Source organism: Polypterus senegalus, chromosome 10 (assembly GCF_016835505.1).
Source record: "Polypterus senegalus isolate Bchr_013 chromosome 10, ASM1683550v1, whole genome shotgun sequence".
In the NCBI taxonomy this organism is placed as follows: domain Eukaryota; kingdom Metazoa; phylum Chordata; class Cladistia; order Polypteriformes; family Polypteridae; genus Polypterus; species Polypterus senegalus.
Genome location: NC_053163.1, coordinates 177,705 through 194,999, shown reverse-complemented (window position 1 = coordinate 194,999; position 17,295 = coordinate 177,705). Strand labels below are relative to the sequence as shown.

The window sequence follows — 17,295 nt, the reverse complement described above, 5'->3', positions numbered from 1 at the left end:
TACAGATATATACAGTATGTGTGGACTGTGCAGACCACTTCATCAGCGAGGCTCCACTGGGCACCCGCAGGAGATGTCAGCACAGGTGGAGACAGCGGCCTTCAGTGACACATCTAGGCAGGTAAAGGGGAGCCTCAGTGACAATGGCCGAGATGTGCCACTCTGTGCCCAGTGATGGTGACTCCAAGAAGACTAAAGCTGCTGACCCTGCCCGCTGTTACCCCTGACCTTTGTAGGTCAGATTGTGGTCAAGACAACTTAGTCCAAGATGACCCATAAGAAGAATGAATGGACAAACATCTGAGTAAAGACATTTAAAAGTCAGCAGGCATTAGGAAAGGGAATTTACAAAAATGGAAGGAGCCCAACTCTGACGTTCATGTCCAGGCTCCTTGAAGACTAACAGGCCGACAGGTGATGGGCGGGCAGTGGAATGACAGGTGGGCAGTGCCATGCCATCCGCAGTGCTCTGTACAGAGGGCTGTCTGGACATCCGCAGACGGGCAGCATGGCAGATGGTAAGGAGATGGTCAGCCCAAGGTAGACAATGAGTGCTGATCTTGGACGTCCAGATCACTGCTGTGGACTGACATTGACCGTTGGGTCCCGAGGGGCTCATGTTAAATTTGTGGCGTTTTTAAAGATTACACACAACAGCAGGTTTGTCACAAGATCTGAACTCCAAAACTAGACAAGTGTCACCTCCGAACCTAAAAGTCTTTGGAAGGACAGAAATCCACAAGAGATGACCGACCGAGGTGGGCAAAGCAGTATGAAGTTGTTACAACAGCAGGAAAGTCACTGTCATACGAAAGGTCACCTTAAGTGTCATGATGGCCACAGCAGCCCACCGTCCCAAATGACAACATCTCTGGTGGGTAAAATGTCAGGAGACCTCAAACCATGTGGAGCTCAGACAGTCACATTAGCACTGGGGGCTAAAACTGTAGAGATATTGGACTTCACACAATGGGGATTTGGAAGTCACTTTGAATGAAACCATCAGACTCAAAGCTAATTGATTGTTTGTTACTTTATTTCCATAACCCTGAAGTGAAGTGTTGGATGGACACATGAAGTGAACGTCAGCTGATTGTCACACTGTCACTGTGCTGGTGGCTCTTTAGTGCCCCTACAGGTTAAAGCTGATAAAGTCAAGTAGGATGTACAAGATTCAAGGTTCAAGATGAAGCTGCTGGTCAGTCTGGTCACTCATCTACTGGTCATTCATCACCAGGCTGAGGATAAGTCCTAACATCTACAGGACATGTGGAAAATGCAGTTTGAGCCCAGCCATCTTGGAAAGGTTAAAGTGAAAGTCGTGCATTTGAATGAGAAGGGGGCGCCAGTGGACACTGAGGACACGGTGACTTTATACCGGTGGTCTGCCATCTCCACAGACATCTCTATCTAACTGGCCACTGTCCAGATCAATAAAAGGCCAGTCACTGGCCCAAGGTCAGTCAGCACATGGCCACCACACAGTGCTTGAACCCGGGCTCATATCCTTCCCAGGTCCTTTCCAACTTCAGTGCTTATCTCCCCAATTTTTGAAGCCCCTCATTTTAAATCATTCCAATGTGACTCCACTGGCGCCCCCCACAGGACAGGTCACTACTTTGCTCCCAGTGTCGTTTTAATGGTGACCGTGTCCTGAACACAGTAAAGACAACGGGTGATCAAGTGACCAGTTAAATCACTGCTGGTCTCAAACTGTAGGTGGACAATCCCTCGTTCCTCGCCTTCCATTTTAAAGGACATTCACAGTGACAAGGCGCTATATTGATGTTCTGTTAAGGCGACCGCTCAAGAGTATCCTTACTCACTTTATTATTTTTATGTGAAGTTCATTTCTAATATTTGGGGTCTTGAACCTGGCCCAGAGCAGACAAGCTGGTGCAGACCACTGCCACACTCATCCCGTCTCCTTCACCTTTGGTTGAAAATCTAAACAAGAACTTCCAGGCAAACAAGTTCATTATGGAATCAAAAATGCTGAAAACTTTAGTAAATTTGTTAGAACGCAAACAGAAAGCCGGTCATTGACACCAGATGGACACAACAATTAAACCAAAACACACAGACTGTTAATGAAAGTATCAGCCACAAGGGGGCACCACCAGAGAGGTCAGGACCTCCATCTTTAAATGGGAGAACAACGCCAGGCTGCTGGGTAGAGTGGCCTGTCTTCTCCGTCCTCCTCCAGGGGTCTTCAGACACTGAGTCCTTCATGTCCCCAGTGTCACTGGCAGGTGACACTGAGGAGGTGGCCCTTCACTTCACAGACCCCACGTCACTCAGAGATGGCCAGCATGAAGCTTTCCCCATGACATTTACATCCACAGAGACACACAGATAATGTAATTACTGAAGCTGCGGTTAGCCCACTGCCCCCAAAGTCTTCGGCCTGGGTCAGTTCAGCCACTATGGTGGGCAAAGTGAGGATATCCCAGTGGTCTCTTTGCCCTCTTGGGATGGCCCCTCACTGCCATTTTGTTTTGTGACTCAATGACACCTCAGCTTGCTGACTTCAGTGTCATTGTGGACTTATACCCCTGCCCTCCAATGTGACCCCACTCTTCTGATGTTGACGTCCTGAGACCCTCTAACTGTCCACCATGACTCAGCTTTCCTGCTCTTCTACTGTCTTTCTGTCTTCTTTAATGTCAAGAGCTGGGCACAGTGCCCCCTGCTGGAGATGTCCCTTGATGCTGAAGTTCTGGTAGTGTCCACTGTTGTTTGAGCCCCACATCCAAGAGTCTGCTAGGAATAAAGACACAAGTGAAAGAGAACCAGATGAAGGCGCTAGAGAGCTGCCATCTACACCAGGATACTGCAGAGTTCAAAGACTCAACGGCTGGCCTTCACAAATAAGGTGAGGGGCTCTCTGGCACCCCTAGAGGCCACAAGGAGGACAGGCTTTTCCAAAATCATTCACCCCCACAGACCTCCATGTCTTTAACTCCCAAACATAACCTCTGGTGACAAGTGGGTGCCATCCTGTCACCCTGTCACTTACTTACTTACTTCCTGAACTTCCCTGTCGTTCCATCCCCGACCTGACCCCATGATTGACGGCCATTTGACTTCCACTTGTCATCATTCTAGCCAACCTAAGTGTCACTGGTGCCCCCTTGAGGTCACACAGAGAGCCTCTTGAGCCTTGACAGCCACACTTGACTTCATTCCAGCTGACTCAATGGCACCCCCTAGAGGCACAGCCTGCCATCCCTTACCTTGTACCACTGCTGCAGTAGCCAAGTCGGCTGCCTCCATGTTCTCATAAGAGTCGTTGTCTGTAAGATTAATAAAAGCAGACAAGGACTGTGAGAAAGTGTGCAGGTGATGAAGAAGTGGACAGACGGACAGACAGACAGACAGAGAGAGAAAACTGGTCATTTACCGTCCTCCATGTTGGCCCCACTCAATGTCCTGAGGGGAGTGCTGCAGTTCTGAGGTATGGCGTACACTGAGGGGTCCGCATCATCACAGAATCGTCCTGCTGTGTTAAAGACAAATTGGGGTCATTCACTGGATGTCCGCCTCTTGACCTGTGACCTGGTGAAAGAGCCAATGACTTCACTAAAACGTGTCATTAGGCCCAGGGTGTGAGTTTGTGACTGAGTGTTCAGTGACACCCAAGCGGGTACACAGCATGGAGTAATGGTCAGTGGGGACGGACAGGGTTACTGGACACATAAGGTGAGATCGCTGTGCTTAGCGGCCACTGTCATGGTGGGCTTCAGCACCTCAGCCAGTGAGATTTGGACCCTTGTTGTCATTTTAAAAAGTGACAGTGGAGCCGTTCAAGGGACTCTGTTATATGATTGTCATCACAACTACAGTTACGTATTTGACAGATGTCTTTACCCAAATGGCACCCTATAAGGTGAGGATACGAGACAACTGCCGATAGATTTCTACTTCATGTTCTGTCGGTTTATGCATATTTTAGCATATATTAGCATATCTCAGCATATGTTCTCCTAAAAGCGGAGTGCAGGCACGTTAAGCGACTTGCTTAGCACCACACGGTGAATGACAGCCTTCTGCTGGACGGTCCTATCCCCGAGTTGCTGTGCTGTAGCTGGTTTGAGATGCCACTCGATATTCCCATCAACTGCTGACCATTTCATGGTCAAAATGTGGCCATGGCATATTTTCCAGGTGAAAGTTGAACAAAACAATTAAAAACATCTTTGAGCTGGGACTGACCAGGCAGCAGGTGCCATACTAGAGGACACCACATGTGACTCTACTGTCACTAGACTCCATACTGTTAGTGGACTCAGTGTCCCGTCTCACCTTCTCTCTCCCACTCAGCTGCTCCACTGAACTGACAGGTGTCCCCACTGGGCAGATGACCCTCCATATTCTCATAGGACTGGGCGTCTAGAACAGGAGACACAGAGAGGTCACATTAATGGCCTCTCTGACTGACCCCTCAGTTCCTCTGTGAATCCTTCAGGTCTTTCTCCCTGGACTCACCTTCCTCCTGCTCCTTTTCCTCACCACTGTCTCCACTTGTCCTGTAGGGGGCACCGTTGCTCATATTCTCATAGGACTCTGCATCTGGAGGGACAAGAGCAAGTGAGATGGATGGACGGCACACACGGTGTGTCACATATTACTCTGTGATGATCTCAGTGCCAGTGTACCCATCTCTGTGTGACTGGCCAGTCCCTCCTGCTCTGGCTCTGCAGACATCATCTCACTGTTCTTTGTCTCATCTTCTTTGTCATCTGGGTTAACATAATCTAAAAGACATAGAGATCTGAGTAATTTGCATTGGTCAGCTTAAGGGGGCTGCTGGACATGTGGACAGGAGTCAGAGGGCATCTCAGGCATCTGCAAAGGTGCCAGTTCTATAATACACACATACCGTTGACTCTGAGCTGACAAGAGGTCTCCATCTTCTCAATAATTTCCTCCTCATCAGGAATGAGATAATCTGCAGATTGACAGAGAAAGGAATGAGAGCCAGGTGGTCCTTGTGGTTGCTCGACTGAGTATACAGCAGACGTCAGTCCCAGCAGATATAACTGACCCTCCTCCTCTGGCAAGTTCATCTTGGAATCCACCACTTGTCCAGCTCCCACATTCTCATAGGAGACAGCATCGTCCATTGGGCCCTTCTGATCTGTGGGTAGGACATGTAGTGGTCAGTGAGAGTAAGGACACTGGAGTCTGCTAATGGTGTGAATGAAACCTGATTAGTCCAATGACCTGATACCCTGGAAATCTTTAACCACAGATATCGGGGAACTCACCTGGTTGTCTACAGATTGACTCCAGGGCACTTCCATTGGACTTGTCTTTGAAGAAGCTTCAAAGAAAATAAAACAAGGAGCACAGTATGAGGACCTGTCATTTGGGGGTGTTCTCTTTAAATGTCCAATGCCAATGTGGTCACCCATCATCTGTTGGTGTCAGAACTAATATCAATGCTCTATTCTGGTCTTGTAATGAATTTTCTTCCTCCATTTTGATCTTGTAATGACCATGGCTCCCTGTTTCTGTCCTCTTAGACCTCCACACGTGTTACTTTTGCCATTGCCGCTTTGATCAATTGAGGTCTCATCCTGATTCCCAGCTTACCTCCCCACTCTTATGAGGTTTTCTTTCCCATTTCCGTCTCCTGAGGTGCCCCTTTGACTTCACATCACCTATAATGAAGTCATACACCCCACCCAGATCTCATAATGACACCTTTCTGTCACCACTGCCCCACAGCCCACAACGCAGGATCAAGGCATACATCCTCCATACCTCACGAAGGTCTTCATCCTCTCCTCCCGGCATCTCAAATTCTGCTGCATCACCCGATGCTCTGGAAGATATGAAGGTGTGTGGGGGGTCAGAGGTCAGTGGCTCTCATGGCTTCTCCCTAATGAGTTAACCTTACTGTCAGTGCCAGCTCACTTGGAGGAGGGTCAAAGGTCAACCAAAGTTGTGGATGCTGAACAAGGGTTACTGGTCACTTTTTGTCACTTGACCACTTTTTCCAAGTTCTTGGTAGTTGAACCTTTGGCTAGTCTTTACCCACATTTCCAGTTCTCCTTAACAGTCGTTCATTTTAATCCACTTGCTTATGTTCAAGTTCTTCTCCACCATTTTCATAACAAACACTTGCAGCAATAAACCTGACTGATCTCAAAGAGGGCTTGTTCCCAAATAAAACTACAAAAGGAACAAAAAGATCTCCAAGAGCAACTAAAAGACTGAACTGCTTCCATTCAGCAAACAACATTTAAATAAATGGCAGATCATTTAATAGACAAAACAGACAATCACAGCTCAGCCACCATAACTCCATGTACTCCACCCAGGTGGAGATGTAAGATGGTTATCTCAGCCTTTCTATGGGAATCAACTGGCATCAGGCATTCTTAGACTCAGACCTCATTTAATTGCCCATAAAAACATTAAACATGTGCTTCCATCCAGTCTCAGAACCAGAACAACTGGACTACACCACTTACTGCCGCTTTCCAGTTTACACCCAACTCAAGCATTTACTGAACGTCCTGCCAATTCTCCCAGGGCTCAGAAATACCACATTTGGATTTCATCACCAAGCTCCATACTCCTTCATGTTCAGCAAGATTGCACAGAAAACGTGTCGTTAAATAAATGGACTGCAGATGATCTCTTTGTGCGCCAGTTTAATTAGTGTAGGGTTTTCTGAATCAGTGCCAGCTGATCCTTGACCACCAACCACAAGCCTACCCAACTGACCACTCAGCCACGTCACCTGCGTTGTTACACCTTAGAAGTTTTCTTCTGGAAAGAAAGGATGTAGCAAGAATTTGTCTGTTAAAGTCCTGACAGAAAAATAAAACCCTAAGGGACCGAACGACAACCTCCAAAACAACAGCAGCAGATGTTGGGTGGGGAGACTCCGCTTGTGTTACTTTACTCAGAGACGGCCTTTCTAAGAGTGAGAGAGACGAGCCTGAAAGTGATGTGGTGGGGACTCACTGGGTGACATCATCGATTGCTTTAGTTTGGCTCTGAAATGCTTGAGGGGACTCAGAACTGCTGATCCTAAGCTAGGAACTGAAAGCAAGGAAACGCAGGGCACAGCCTGAGATAACCGGGCAAAAGAGCAGTGATGTCCGTCAACAGAACTAATAGGAAAGGGAATTGAATGTAGACTGGAGTAATGCTTATTTAATTCACCTTAACATTTTGATTACATCTTTGAATTTTGATGACTGGATTTCTTTGCTTGACTCCTCTATTTCTGACCTTTGTCTGTTTTCTGCCTGCCTTTAGTTTAACAACATTTTGAGGCTTCATCTCGCACTCCACTTACTGATTCAACGTGTCCTTCAGGATGAGCTCCTCTCAGCTCTCAACAGCGACACGTCAATGCAGTGTAAGCGCTCATCCCTCCAGTTCACACGGACGGCAGCTTTTATCATTTCTGAACAATCTTTATAGGACTTTATCAATTTTTGTTTTTCTCCTCTTCATCCTAAAGTGTTTCATCAATAAGTGACTTAGCCTTCCTAATTACATAAGCTGTGAGTTTCTCACGTTTACCTGGCATTAACATTTATAAATACACTCTCGTGATTTGACTCTAATACTTTGATGGAGGTTATTAATAGGATGAGCAAATATCCGTTCATTTAAACAAAGGACACACCATTTATCATTTAAAATTTTTGCAGATGTTACTTCACTTTGTATCGGGACTGAAACTGAAAGTTCCTTTTCACTCAGGTAGTTGTAATGGCTCTGCGTTAACCGAAGTGTCACCGTCACCCAGCACAGAATGTCAGGCACCCTCTACAGATTGTCTTGCGCTGTTGGCCCCTCCAGTGCCCAAGGATCAAAGGAAAGGAGCCCACTGTAATAGGGGGTTAGAGGGGGGGGGCAATTGTAAATAGACCCCTAATGAAAATTCATTCACGGCTCTACTATCGTAATCTGAGTCACTTTACTGGCAGAAGTTCTGGAGCAGCAAAAAAGTTCTCAGTTTTTAAGATGAAACAGCTGACCATTTATATCAGAGGCACTTACTGTCATTTAATGGAGTCAGGAGTGAATTTAATAACCAGTGGCCACAAACTCTGACACCTCGCTGTCCGTACATCTGCAACCAGCTGCCCCACTTCCTGAAGAGGACATTTACTCTTTGTCAGGGCAGACGACACAAACGAGGATTTAGATAACCCTTTGATTCCGTCTCTCTGGTTTCTGTGTTTTCATTCCGATTATTCTCCTCGTCTTTGACTTCATTGCTTTCTTCTGTCCGCCTGCGCCGCGCTCCAAGCCCCGCCCCTTTCCAGTCTGATTGACGTCTTATCTGAGGCGGACTCCCCAGTCCCCAGTTCACACCGACATGTCAAAGGAGCCACACGGAGTTCGGGTGCGCGTTGACAATTTTGGGGAAGTTTAGCGGGCGGCCGTGCTGTCAAGAAGGCGCTAATTTCACGCATGCGTATCGATCACATTTGTAAGTGCACTTGAAAATAAAAAAACACCGGAAATATAAACAACAACACGTGGTGTGGCGCCAAGAAGGCGGCGTGTCAAAGAGTCTCCCTGAACTGCGAACACGCCTCGTGAAACAGCATCTTATCCAGTGGCGGCTGGCCAATAGAGGGCGCTAGGGCGCCGCCCTCCCTGAACCACACACACAAAATAATAATTATATAAATTATTTAAATGTATAATTATATGATGTGATATATTAGAAAATCTTCTGTAAAAATAAATGTTTTCACCATCACCATATAACTTCTCTGCCTGTCAGCACGTCTCAATTTCAGCTGAGGGGCGATCGAGATATCGCCCAAAGGAGGCGGGTCTTTGTAGAATTTAGTCAAATGCTGATTCAAGATATAAATATATTCAAGATGTGACATAAAATTTAGCCAATCAGCGTCCTCAAATCTTAACTGAAATGGGCGATTTTTCTGTCGCCCCAAGCAGCTAAAATCAAGAATGGTCTGTAGTGGCGCAATTTTCAATTAACATTACGTGACAATGGTGGACTCAGGTGTTGTTAATTCCGGACACGAACCCAACTCTGTTCAATCTCTACTCCAATATCCGTTTGAGAAGAGAACTTTGGCAGAAAAACTGAAGGTAAAGGAGCTGGGTCCAGATCAGCCTAACCTCTTAATCAGACAGCAGATAAGCGAAAAAGGGAAGAAGTACACGCGAAGCTACTCTTCCAGTTGGTACACCAAAAGGCCTGGCTATGTGGATGCGTTTCTGCTAATGCCTTATTTTGTTTCCCGTGCTTGTTGTTTAAAGCAACTGGGACAGATCCTGCTTGGACAGTTACGGGAGTGAGAGATATGAAGCACCTGTCCGAGAAAGTAAGAAAACATGAGAACACCAGGACACACATGGATAATTCCGTCAAACTAGCCATTTTGGGAAGAGTAAACATCGCTACTCAGTTAGACGACGGTCACAGGATTGCGATAAGAAAACACAACGAGGAGGTAGATAAAAATCGGTATATTTTATCCAAGATAATTGATTGTGTTAAATTTTGTGGGGCTTTTGAGTTGGCCTTGCGTGGGCACGATGAGACCCTGGCATTTTTAAGGGTTTAGTGGATTTTGTTGCCTCGCTAGACAGTGTGCTAGACAGTGTGTTCCTGTACAAATAAGTAAAAAAAAAAAAGATGCAGTTTTTTTTTTTTCCCCACCACAGTTATTTTCCTGTACATGGTTGTCCTCACATTTGTCGTGTGTGTGTGTATATATATATATATATATATATATATATATATATATATATATATATATATATATATATATATATATATACTGAAATAATTGATCAGACATGATTTAATAATGTTCTTTAACTTTGTCTGCATTGCAATAAATCATATTGCTTTGATTTGTGAAGAATTGTTTGAGAAATTGTTTGCTGTACCACAGCCCCACCTCAAAACATTTTCACCAGCCGCCACTGATCTTATCTCTCATGCATACCCAATATAAACGGTGTGTGACAAGTCGTGTGCCAGCTCCACTGTGCCCCACACACGCGTATCCCTGACGACGTCCAGCCAGCAGATTTACCGAGCGCCGGGGAGATGGCGAGGTGGCGCAGTCGTTAGCTCTTGGCGTGTCACTCCCTGCCCATGCGCAGTCTTTGTACTTTTTGCATGTTCTCCCTGCACGCTGTTTCTCTGCAGTTTTCACTTTACATCCCAAAGACGCCTTCGTCGGGTCACTGTGGACAATTCAAGGGGGACCCCATATAAAGACTTTGTGTGTATATGTGTGTCTGTGAGGAATAGGAGGTCCTGCGATCGACCACCACTCGTGTCACCTTAGTTCTTGTCTTGCATGTCATCTCCCACAGACTGTGACAGACTGCTGCCCTCTGTGACCTGTCTGAATAAGCAGTTTCTAATAAATGGCTGGATGGACATCAGACTGGACACTTCCTGACTTGGAGACCTGAGACTTCATCAACAGAACAAGGAAGGTGAGCTGATGTTGAGGACGCCTGTAGATTTGCTTCAGTTGTACCTGATGATGGCCTGAAGGGCTGATGAGGACGACTTCAGCTTATTCACTGGGAGTGGTCTGTAGGGAGACCCTGATTTACAGGGGGCTGTGATCCACACAGACAGCACAAATGGACGCCCCTCACCAGAAGAGTGCCTCGTGGTACAGGTGATTCAGTGGGCGCTTTAACTGAGCGGCACCACCACACGTTATATTAAAATTGAGCTGCCACTTCTGGGGGTTGGAAGAGCAGCAGGGTGGGCAGTCTGCCAGTGTCACATCTGACGTCATTTACTGAATGCCACTGACACCCAAAGGCTGTGACATCCTACAATAGCCTGTAAATATAACGATAATGGTGTCTGTTTATATGGCACCCTTGCCACACTCAGGGCACTTGATGAATATGCAAAAAAGTGTAACAACAATAGAAAAGTCACAAGAAGTCAGAATGAAACATTTAAAGCCCAAAATAAATCATAAAAACACAACATTTAGGCTCAGCACAAGAAACCACAAATAGCATCAAATACAGCAGGGTGGGGTGGGCAAGTCTGGGGAGTGCGGGTTCAAGTCCCACTACTGGCACTGTGTGACCCCCAGCAAGTCACTTCACCTGCCTGGGTGACAACTGAGAAATACAAAAGGAAATTAAGCCGATTGTATCTGAAATGATGTAAGTCACCTTGGAGTGACAAGTCGGCCAAATAACAAGACAATAAAATGAAAAACAGGGCTAGAAGACCAAGAACAAAATGAATGAGAGAAGGAGCCATCAGATGAGACAAGCAGGTGACGACCTCACCGACAGATTATACATCATGTGCTGGGTGCTTAACTTTATATATCGCCTGGCACACCATGGGCAGAGAGAGAGAGAGAGAGAGAAGGACCTAAACCAGCCTTGACTGACCCAGGAGCAGGACGGGTCAGGGTCTCCATACCAAACATTAAGTGGCCTGATGTCACAACTGGTCACACTTTGTAACACCAGACACTTTTACTGGGACACACTGAGCTCACCTCGTCTGCGCTGCCACAGAGCCAGCATAAAGAGCAGCGACCCCAGGAGGAGAGCAGATGCCGGTGTCACCAGGAGAATCCAGCCAGGCCAGTCCAGGAAGGAGATGTGGGACATCAAGCGGAGTCCTGTGGGGCAGAAGATCAGAAGACATGACAGTGTGGAACGATGAAGACGGACCTCTGGGAGAAATGAGCCGAGAGTGAAATCCCACTGAGCACTCGTAGAGTGTAAGCAAAGGAAGTGTCTGCTCGCTTAAGGGACAGTCAGGAAAGACGCTATATAACACAGAGATGGAGAGGAAGGTAGACATTAAAACTTTACAGGAGCTTCAGAAAAATGATAAAACACCACAAGAACTTCTTACTGCTGCTGTCGATGACAGTCTTGTAGGTGACAGTCACATGTGCTCAGGTTAGCCCGCTGTGGTGTCCATAAATGGACAGCCCGATAGATGTCTGTCACTTACTTAAGTCGCTATATCATAGACAGATAGAGAGTGTTGAGGACCCCTGAAGTGTTTCCAGCGACCCACCCAACACTTCACAGCCTGCACTTCTCACTTCAGTTAAAGGAAGTTGTGACAAAACACCACAGCAGGCTGGGTGACGACACAGAAGTTCAGATGTCACCGAGCTCCACACTGAATGTCCAGCTCCAAGGTGATGTGACTTTTAGTAAACTTCGTCCCTTAGCTGGCACTTATCTGTCTTTCCTCCTCCAAAGCCTGGCATCAGTCCGTGTCACCTCTCTGTCAGTTTCTTGTGACGTGTCTTGTAGCTCAGTCAGCAGTTATTCTTCATGCCCATATATGACAAGGTCCCCAGTGAAAATAGGAAAGGCACTATATAGTAGAAAGCTCTGAAAGACAATAAATAAAAGATAGACCCCCCGTGCCCCCTTACACTGCAGGATTCTGCTCACGGTGGCCCCTTCTTCATATCGCTCATTCCCTAAAGAGTATTTTGCTTGTGCTGATGCCACATGGCTCCTTGTCCTAAGAATTTGAGTGCCAGTCATTCTACGTGCAGATTTTTCATATTTCTCCTGTCTTTCCTTCAACATCTCAGAAACGTTTTGTTTTAGGTCTCCTGGAGACTTCAAAGTGCTCCACTGCGACTAATTGTGGTAAATGTGTGCCTTGCCCTCACCTGGCATCCCTACCAGGATGGGTTTGTGCCCAGTGCTGCGGTGACCCTGAACTGGCGAGTGAGGCTCTCATCTTTACGGCTGGAGACCCCAGCACCTTCTTGGGATGCCCACCTGCTTGTCTCCTTTTCTTCACCTCGGGTTTAGTGACCCAGCGTTGAGCTGCAAGTCGCCACTCAGTTGAGGGTACACCATTATAAAGCGCCTGCAGGTTCAGGTCACCATTTCCTTCCCATCTTCTCAGTAGTTTTTGACCCCCGGGTTTTTCTGGACACTCCTTAACTATTTTGCTAACGTCACGGATTGCAGGCCCAGTCCCCAGTTTACTAAATGGCCATTAGTGTCCCTAACCCACGGACTCATTCCAGTGCCCGTCTACTATTTAAGGTCCTTAATGTATCTGATTTAATGATCTTCTTCATGCCTTATTGTGGATCTCCCTGTAGAAGGCGCAATATAAGTGACATTCTGACCTTTCCTGTGTCACCCCGGCTCAGCCTTGACCCTTAGGTCACCAAACAGTGTGGCATTTGTACTTCTATACTGGTGCCTTGATGCCCACCCTGGGTCTAGTGGTCCAGCCTCAGGGCCATCCATTACACTTAACACAAGGCAGACGTTTGCCACTGCAGGACAAACATGTCATCTTCACTTTGTATGTCACCTCGTGATGACAGCTGGTCTACAATGTACTATATGAGATGTTAAGCACACTCAGACAATGGCATGTCTAAGCCCCCTGCTGCCCACCTCATCTCATACTCCAGTAGATCACCTGTTGCCCTCCTCATCTTTGTCACATTAGAGGTCACTTCATGAATCCACCGCTGACCCCCCAAAGTCCTGCTGCATCATGAGTTGCCATCTTTTAACTCATTCAATCCACAGCAGGATCCACAAGCACATTATTTTAATGATGTGGTACTCCTCGCCACTTTGCACATTGCCACCTTCAGACCTCGACAGCATTTTTATTCAAGTTTCTTTCCTCAGCCCCACTTTTTGTTGCTCGTACCCCATGACAAGTCTGTGTCTGGAGGGGGCGCTATATAAACAAGCATATCGAGTAGTAAGCAGATCAATACCTGTAGTGTTGAAGGTCACCTGTGATGAGTTGTGTGCCATCCTGCCCAGCAGCGCCAGACCTCCAGGACCTCAATGCTCTCAAAATGCTGCCTGCCAGAAGAGCCAAAAGACAAACGGCTTTAAGCGGATGGAGGCAGCCACTGGAACGGGACCCCACCCCCCCACCTGGCCTCCAGGGGGTCTGACATCAAGAGCGGTAATGTATATAGTGCCTTTACTGGAACTGTGAACAGCCCTCTGAACATCTGTGTGCCAAACAATAGGGGGCGCCATGGTCCAAACCTGAGCTGACACCAAACTGGTGCCATCCTGACCTGAATGCCTGCGACTCCTGAGGAGCTATAAAGAGGCGGGCACTTCACAGACTTACTGAGAGATAAACGTCAGGCTGTCATGGAGCTCAAGGGCTCTACTTTACATCCTTCTGTGACCCTGTCCTTCTGATGACTGTGGTGGACCACCAGTGTGGACCACCACCCCACCCCCACTAAGCCTTCTGAGCAGCATAGGAAATGGCGGAGTTAAAAAACACGAGCCGTAAAAAACAAAAAGGAGAAGTGAGAGCAGCGGGCCGTCCTGTTTACTAGCAGAGAGGAAGACAGGGCAGAAACAGACCACCGCCTGGGAGGAAGTCAGGGGGCACCGTGGTGGTGGAGGGGGCTTCACATCGGACATATGTTGCTCTCCATTGGTCAGCGAGTCCAGGGAAGCAACGAATAGCAGGAATTAGAATGAGTTCAAGGGCGGAGCGTCACGCCTCACTGGATTGTGGGGTCCGCAGGGTGGGTCATTCTGTGACTGGCGAGGTGGCAGGAATGATGGCGGGCATACTCACTGACCACCCTGACTGTGTTTGAATGGCCACGGTCACGTGTGTGTGTGTGAGGTTGGGTGGGTCTTTGGGGGGGCGCTGCCCTTTCTCGTGCTCAGCAGTTTCTCGGCTCCTTCCGTATTCTGAGTTTTTATTGCGACTCTGATCTGCAGTTCTGTTCAGCATACCAAAGTGAAAGGCGCTATAAGAAATACCCAATTGGCATCGCCTTACATTTCATTTCTCTTTCTGTGCCTTACAAGAGTGCTGTGAGCTGGAACTCCATTCACCTTTCTTTGTTCTGCAGTGTCATGTGTCCAGAAAGGCGCTATATATGACGCCAATAGCCTTATTTTATACATACGTTATAAACAACAGTTTAACATTCATGGGAGTTCCAAGACCGTCAGCTGCTGCCAACACCCTGACTGGGAAAGACCCAAATATCTGCCACCATTTACAGAAGCGCCAGGGTGTGTCTGTGTTGGCACCTACCGCCATCTTATCTGACTCTGCCAATGAGGCTTCTGTCGAGCTGACCCTCCAGTGTGGACCACCAGTGCACCGGCTGACCCCCACAGTGGTCAGCAGAAATCAGCAGCTCCTCCAGTCAGTTCTGCTGCTGCCTGCATTTTATAGCGCCTTTGTGATTGGGGGGCTAAGGCATATTTAGAAATATAACAGGACTTTAGAGACACACGCGTTCAGTTTATCTGGGGAGGAATCCTGGAGTGACGAGTTGAGACCCCCGCTTACGCGCCGGATAGCAGCGACTACAACACGAGCGGACACAGAAGGGCGGGGAGGAATTTGGGGACGACGTCAAGTCACGTAAGTGACACTCTGTCAGCTCGCAGTCCAACAAATCTAAAGGCCCTGTAAGGACTGTCACTGGAGTCCACCCCGCGCGCAGCTGCACTGGCTGGCGTCTCTCACACCCAGCGGCCGCCAGCTTTTGTGTTTCTACCTCCTTAGCTCGACGACTTCGTACGACAGAACTGAACAAGAAAAGGCTGACATCGGAGGAGCTCAAACTGCGTGCGCCGCCAATTCGCGAAGTCGTACGTTAAACCCTTAAAGCCGACACCCCCTCCTTATCAGGCCCACCAACTAATGCGGTAATCGGCGCCGCTCCAACTGCACCCCGCACTTCTGACTCTCCAGCGCCGCCGATCGTCTCCGAAACCGTCCAAGTAAGTGGCGGCACTTCAACGTCGGGACTACCGTAGCGTGCGAAGAGCCGCGCATTTCAAAAAGTCAAAGGCGCTGAAACCGACGGAGAACGAACGCATGAGCCTGCGGGTAGTCCGGCAGCCCGAGGCTTCAGGTGTCGCTGACTTGGACCGTCCTGACGTGTAGAGAGTCCTGTGAGGAGTCACTGGTCAGGATATGGCGCCCCGTGATGATATATAGCGCCTTACTGTCCTGTGAGGATGTGATGACATATAGCGCCTTACTATGCTTTGAATCTGTGACGATACATGTTGCCTTACTAGCATTTGAATTAGTGGTAATATACAGCATCATACTGTCCTGTGATTCTGTCACAATATATAGTGCCTTACTCTACTGTGGCTGTGACAATACATAGCACCTCACTGTCCTGTGGTCCTGTGACTCTGTGGTGCGACATAGCACTTTACTGCACTGTGTCTGTCATAATATATACCACCTTACTATTCTGTGACTCTGTGATATTACATAGTGCCTTATGACCCCATAACGCTGTTATTATATAGCACCTTGCTGTCATGTCACTCTGTAATAATATATTAGTTGTGCTTCCCATCTAAGGTGGATTGAAACGTAAGTCATCAACGTAAACCTCAGTGCTAACACTTGCAGTGCACCATTTACTGGAAGGTATTGTGTAATACATGTACTGTAGTAATAAAATGTATAGCATTAGTCATTCCAACAGATGGCACATCAAACATTTGTAGTATCAAAACGCATTAGTAGAAATGTTTGTATAGGATCCATAAAAGCAGTGTTAATGTTTGTGATGCGCCATCTGTTGGAATGACAATGTAATAATAATAATAATAATAATAATAATAATAATAATAATAATAAAACATTTCATTTATATAGAACAAGGGTGGCAAACCCCAGTCCTGGAGTGCCGCAGTGGCTGCAGGTTTTCATTCCAACCCTTTTCCTAATCAGTGACCAGTTTTCACTGCTAATTAACTGCTTTTTCCCTTCATTTTAATAGCCCTGTTTTTAAGGATTCAGTGCTCTGAATGAATTATTTTCTTCATTAAATGGCAGCCAAACAAGAAACAAGTCAACAAGTGACCAGCTAAATTGGGGCTTCAAACTCCAACTAATTTCACTCCAACCAGTTTCTTAATGAGAAGCCAATTCTTGCTGTTAATTAAACTCGTTATTTAATTCCATGGCTTGTTGTTGCTCTCATTCTGACACAGCAGACATTTCCATAACTGTTGATTTTCTGTTTTTTCCAAGAATATTGTCAAAATCTTATGGGGACCTGAGAGATCAAACATGCTGAGACCTTCTCCTTTCTTTATTTTCAGATATTGTGTGATGGTGAGCTGGTCATGTGGCATCTTGTTTTGTGTCTCATTATTGTTTGGCAGCAAATTAAAGAAAAAGAAACAACTAAGGGACCTGAATCAAGTTAATTAAAATGAAGGCAAAGGAAGTTAATTAGCAGCAAAAACTAATGAAGAAGATGGTTAGAATGAAAACCTGCAGCCACTGCGGCA

General features: G+C 46.9%; 1 protein-coding gene across 4 annotated transcripts; it reads right to left on the bottom strand.

Annotated features, from left to right (window-relative positions):
- Window positions 1-1,978: 1,978 nt before the first annotated feature.
- LOC120536416 lies at window positions 1,979-15,754 on the bottom strand. 4 transcript variants are annotated; one of them, XM_039764752.1, is made up of 13 exons: window positions 15,668-15,754; window positions 13,749-13,839; window positions 11,517-11,642; window positions 5,770-5,830; window positions 5,271-5,326; window positions 5,048-5,140; window positions 4,883-4,951; window positions 4,659-4,757; window positions 4,489-4,572; window positions 4,306-4,392; window positions 3,404-3,499; window positions 3,237-3,296; window positions 1,979-2,763 (listed from the first exon to the last, which is right to left on the bottom strand). In XM_039764752.1, the coding sequence occupies exons 2-13, from the start codon at window positions 13,786-13,788 to the stop codon at window positions 2,624-2,626; spliced, it is 1,011 nt and encodes a 336-aa protein (XP_039620686.1). In that variant the 5' UTR covers window positions 13,789-13,839; window positions 15,668-15,754; the 3' UTR covers window positions 1,979-2,623. The 4 variants fall into 4 exon arrangements, with proteins under 4 accessions (XP_039620686.1, XP_039620683.1, XP_039620685.1 ...); XM_039764749.1 differs by having other exon boundaries at window positions 3,404-3,502; window positions 15,668-15,747; XM_039764751.1 differs by having other exon boundaries at window positions 1,979-2,760; window positions 3,404-3,502; window positions 15,668-15,745.
- Between the last annotated feature and the right edge of the window lie 1,541 nt (window positions 15,755-17,295).

Bases quoted from the DNA above. Each gene is read 5' to 3' on its own strand.
- LOC120536416 (XM_039764749.1), bottom strand. From the start codon at position 13,788: ATGGCACACAACTCATCACAGGTGACCTTCAACACTACAG. The intron at 5,327-5,769 runs GTATGGAGGATG...TTTTCTTTGAAG, and splicing joins AGGATGAAGACCTTCGTGAG to CTTCTTCAAAGACAAGTCCA. The intron at 5,141-5,270 runs GTGAGTTCCCCG...TCCTACCCACAG, and splicing joins GTCAATCTGTAGACAACCAG to ATCAGAAGGGCCCAATGGAC.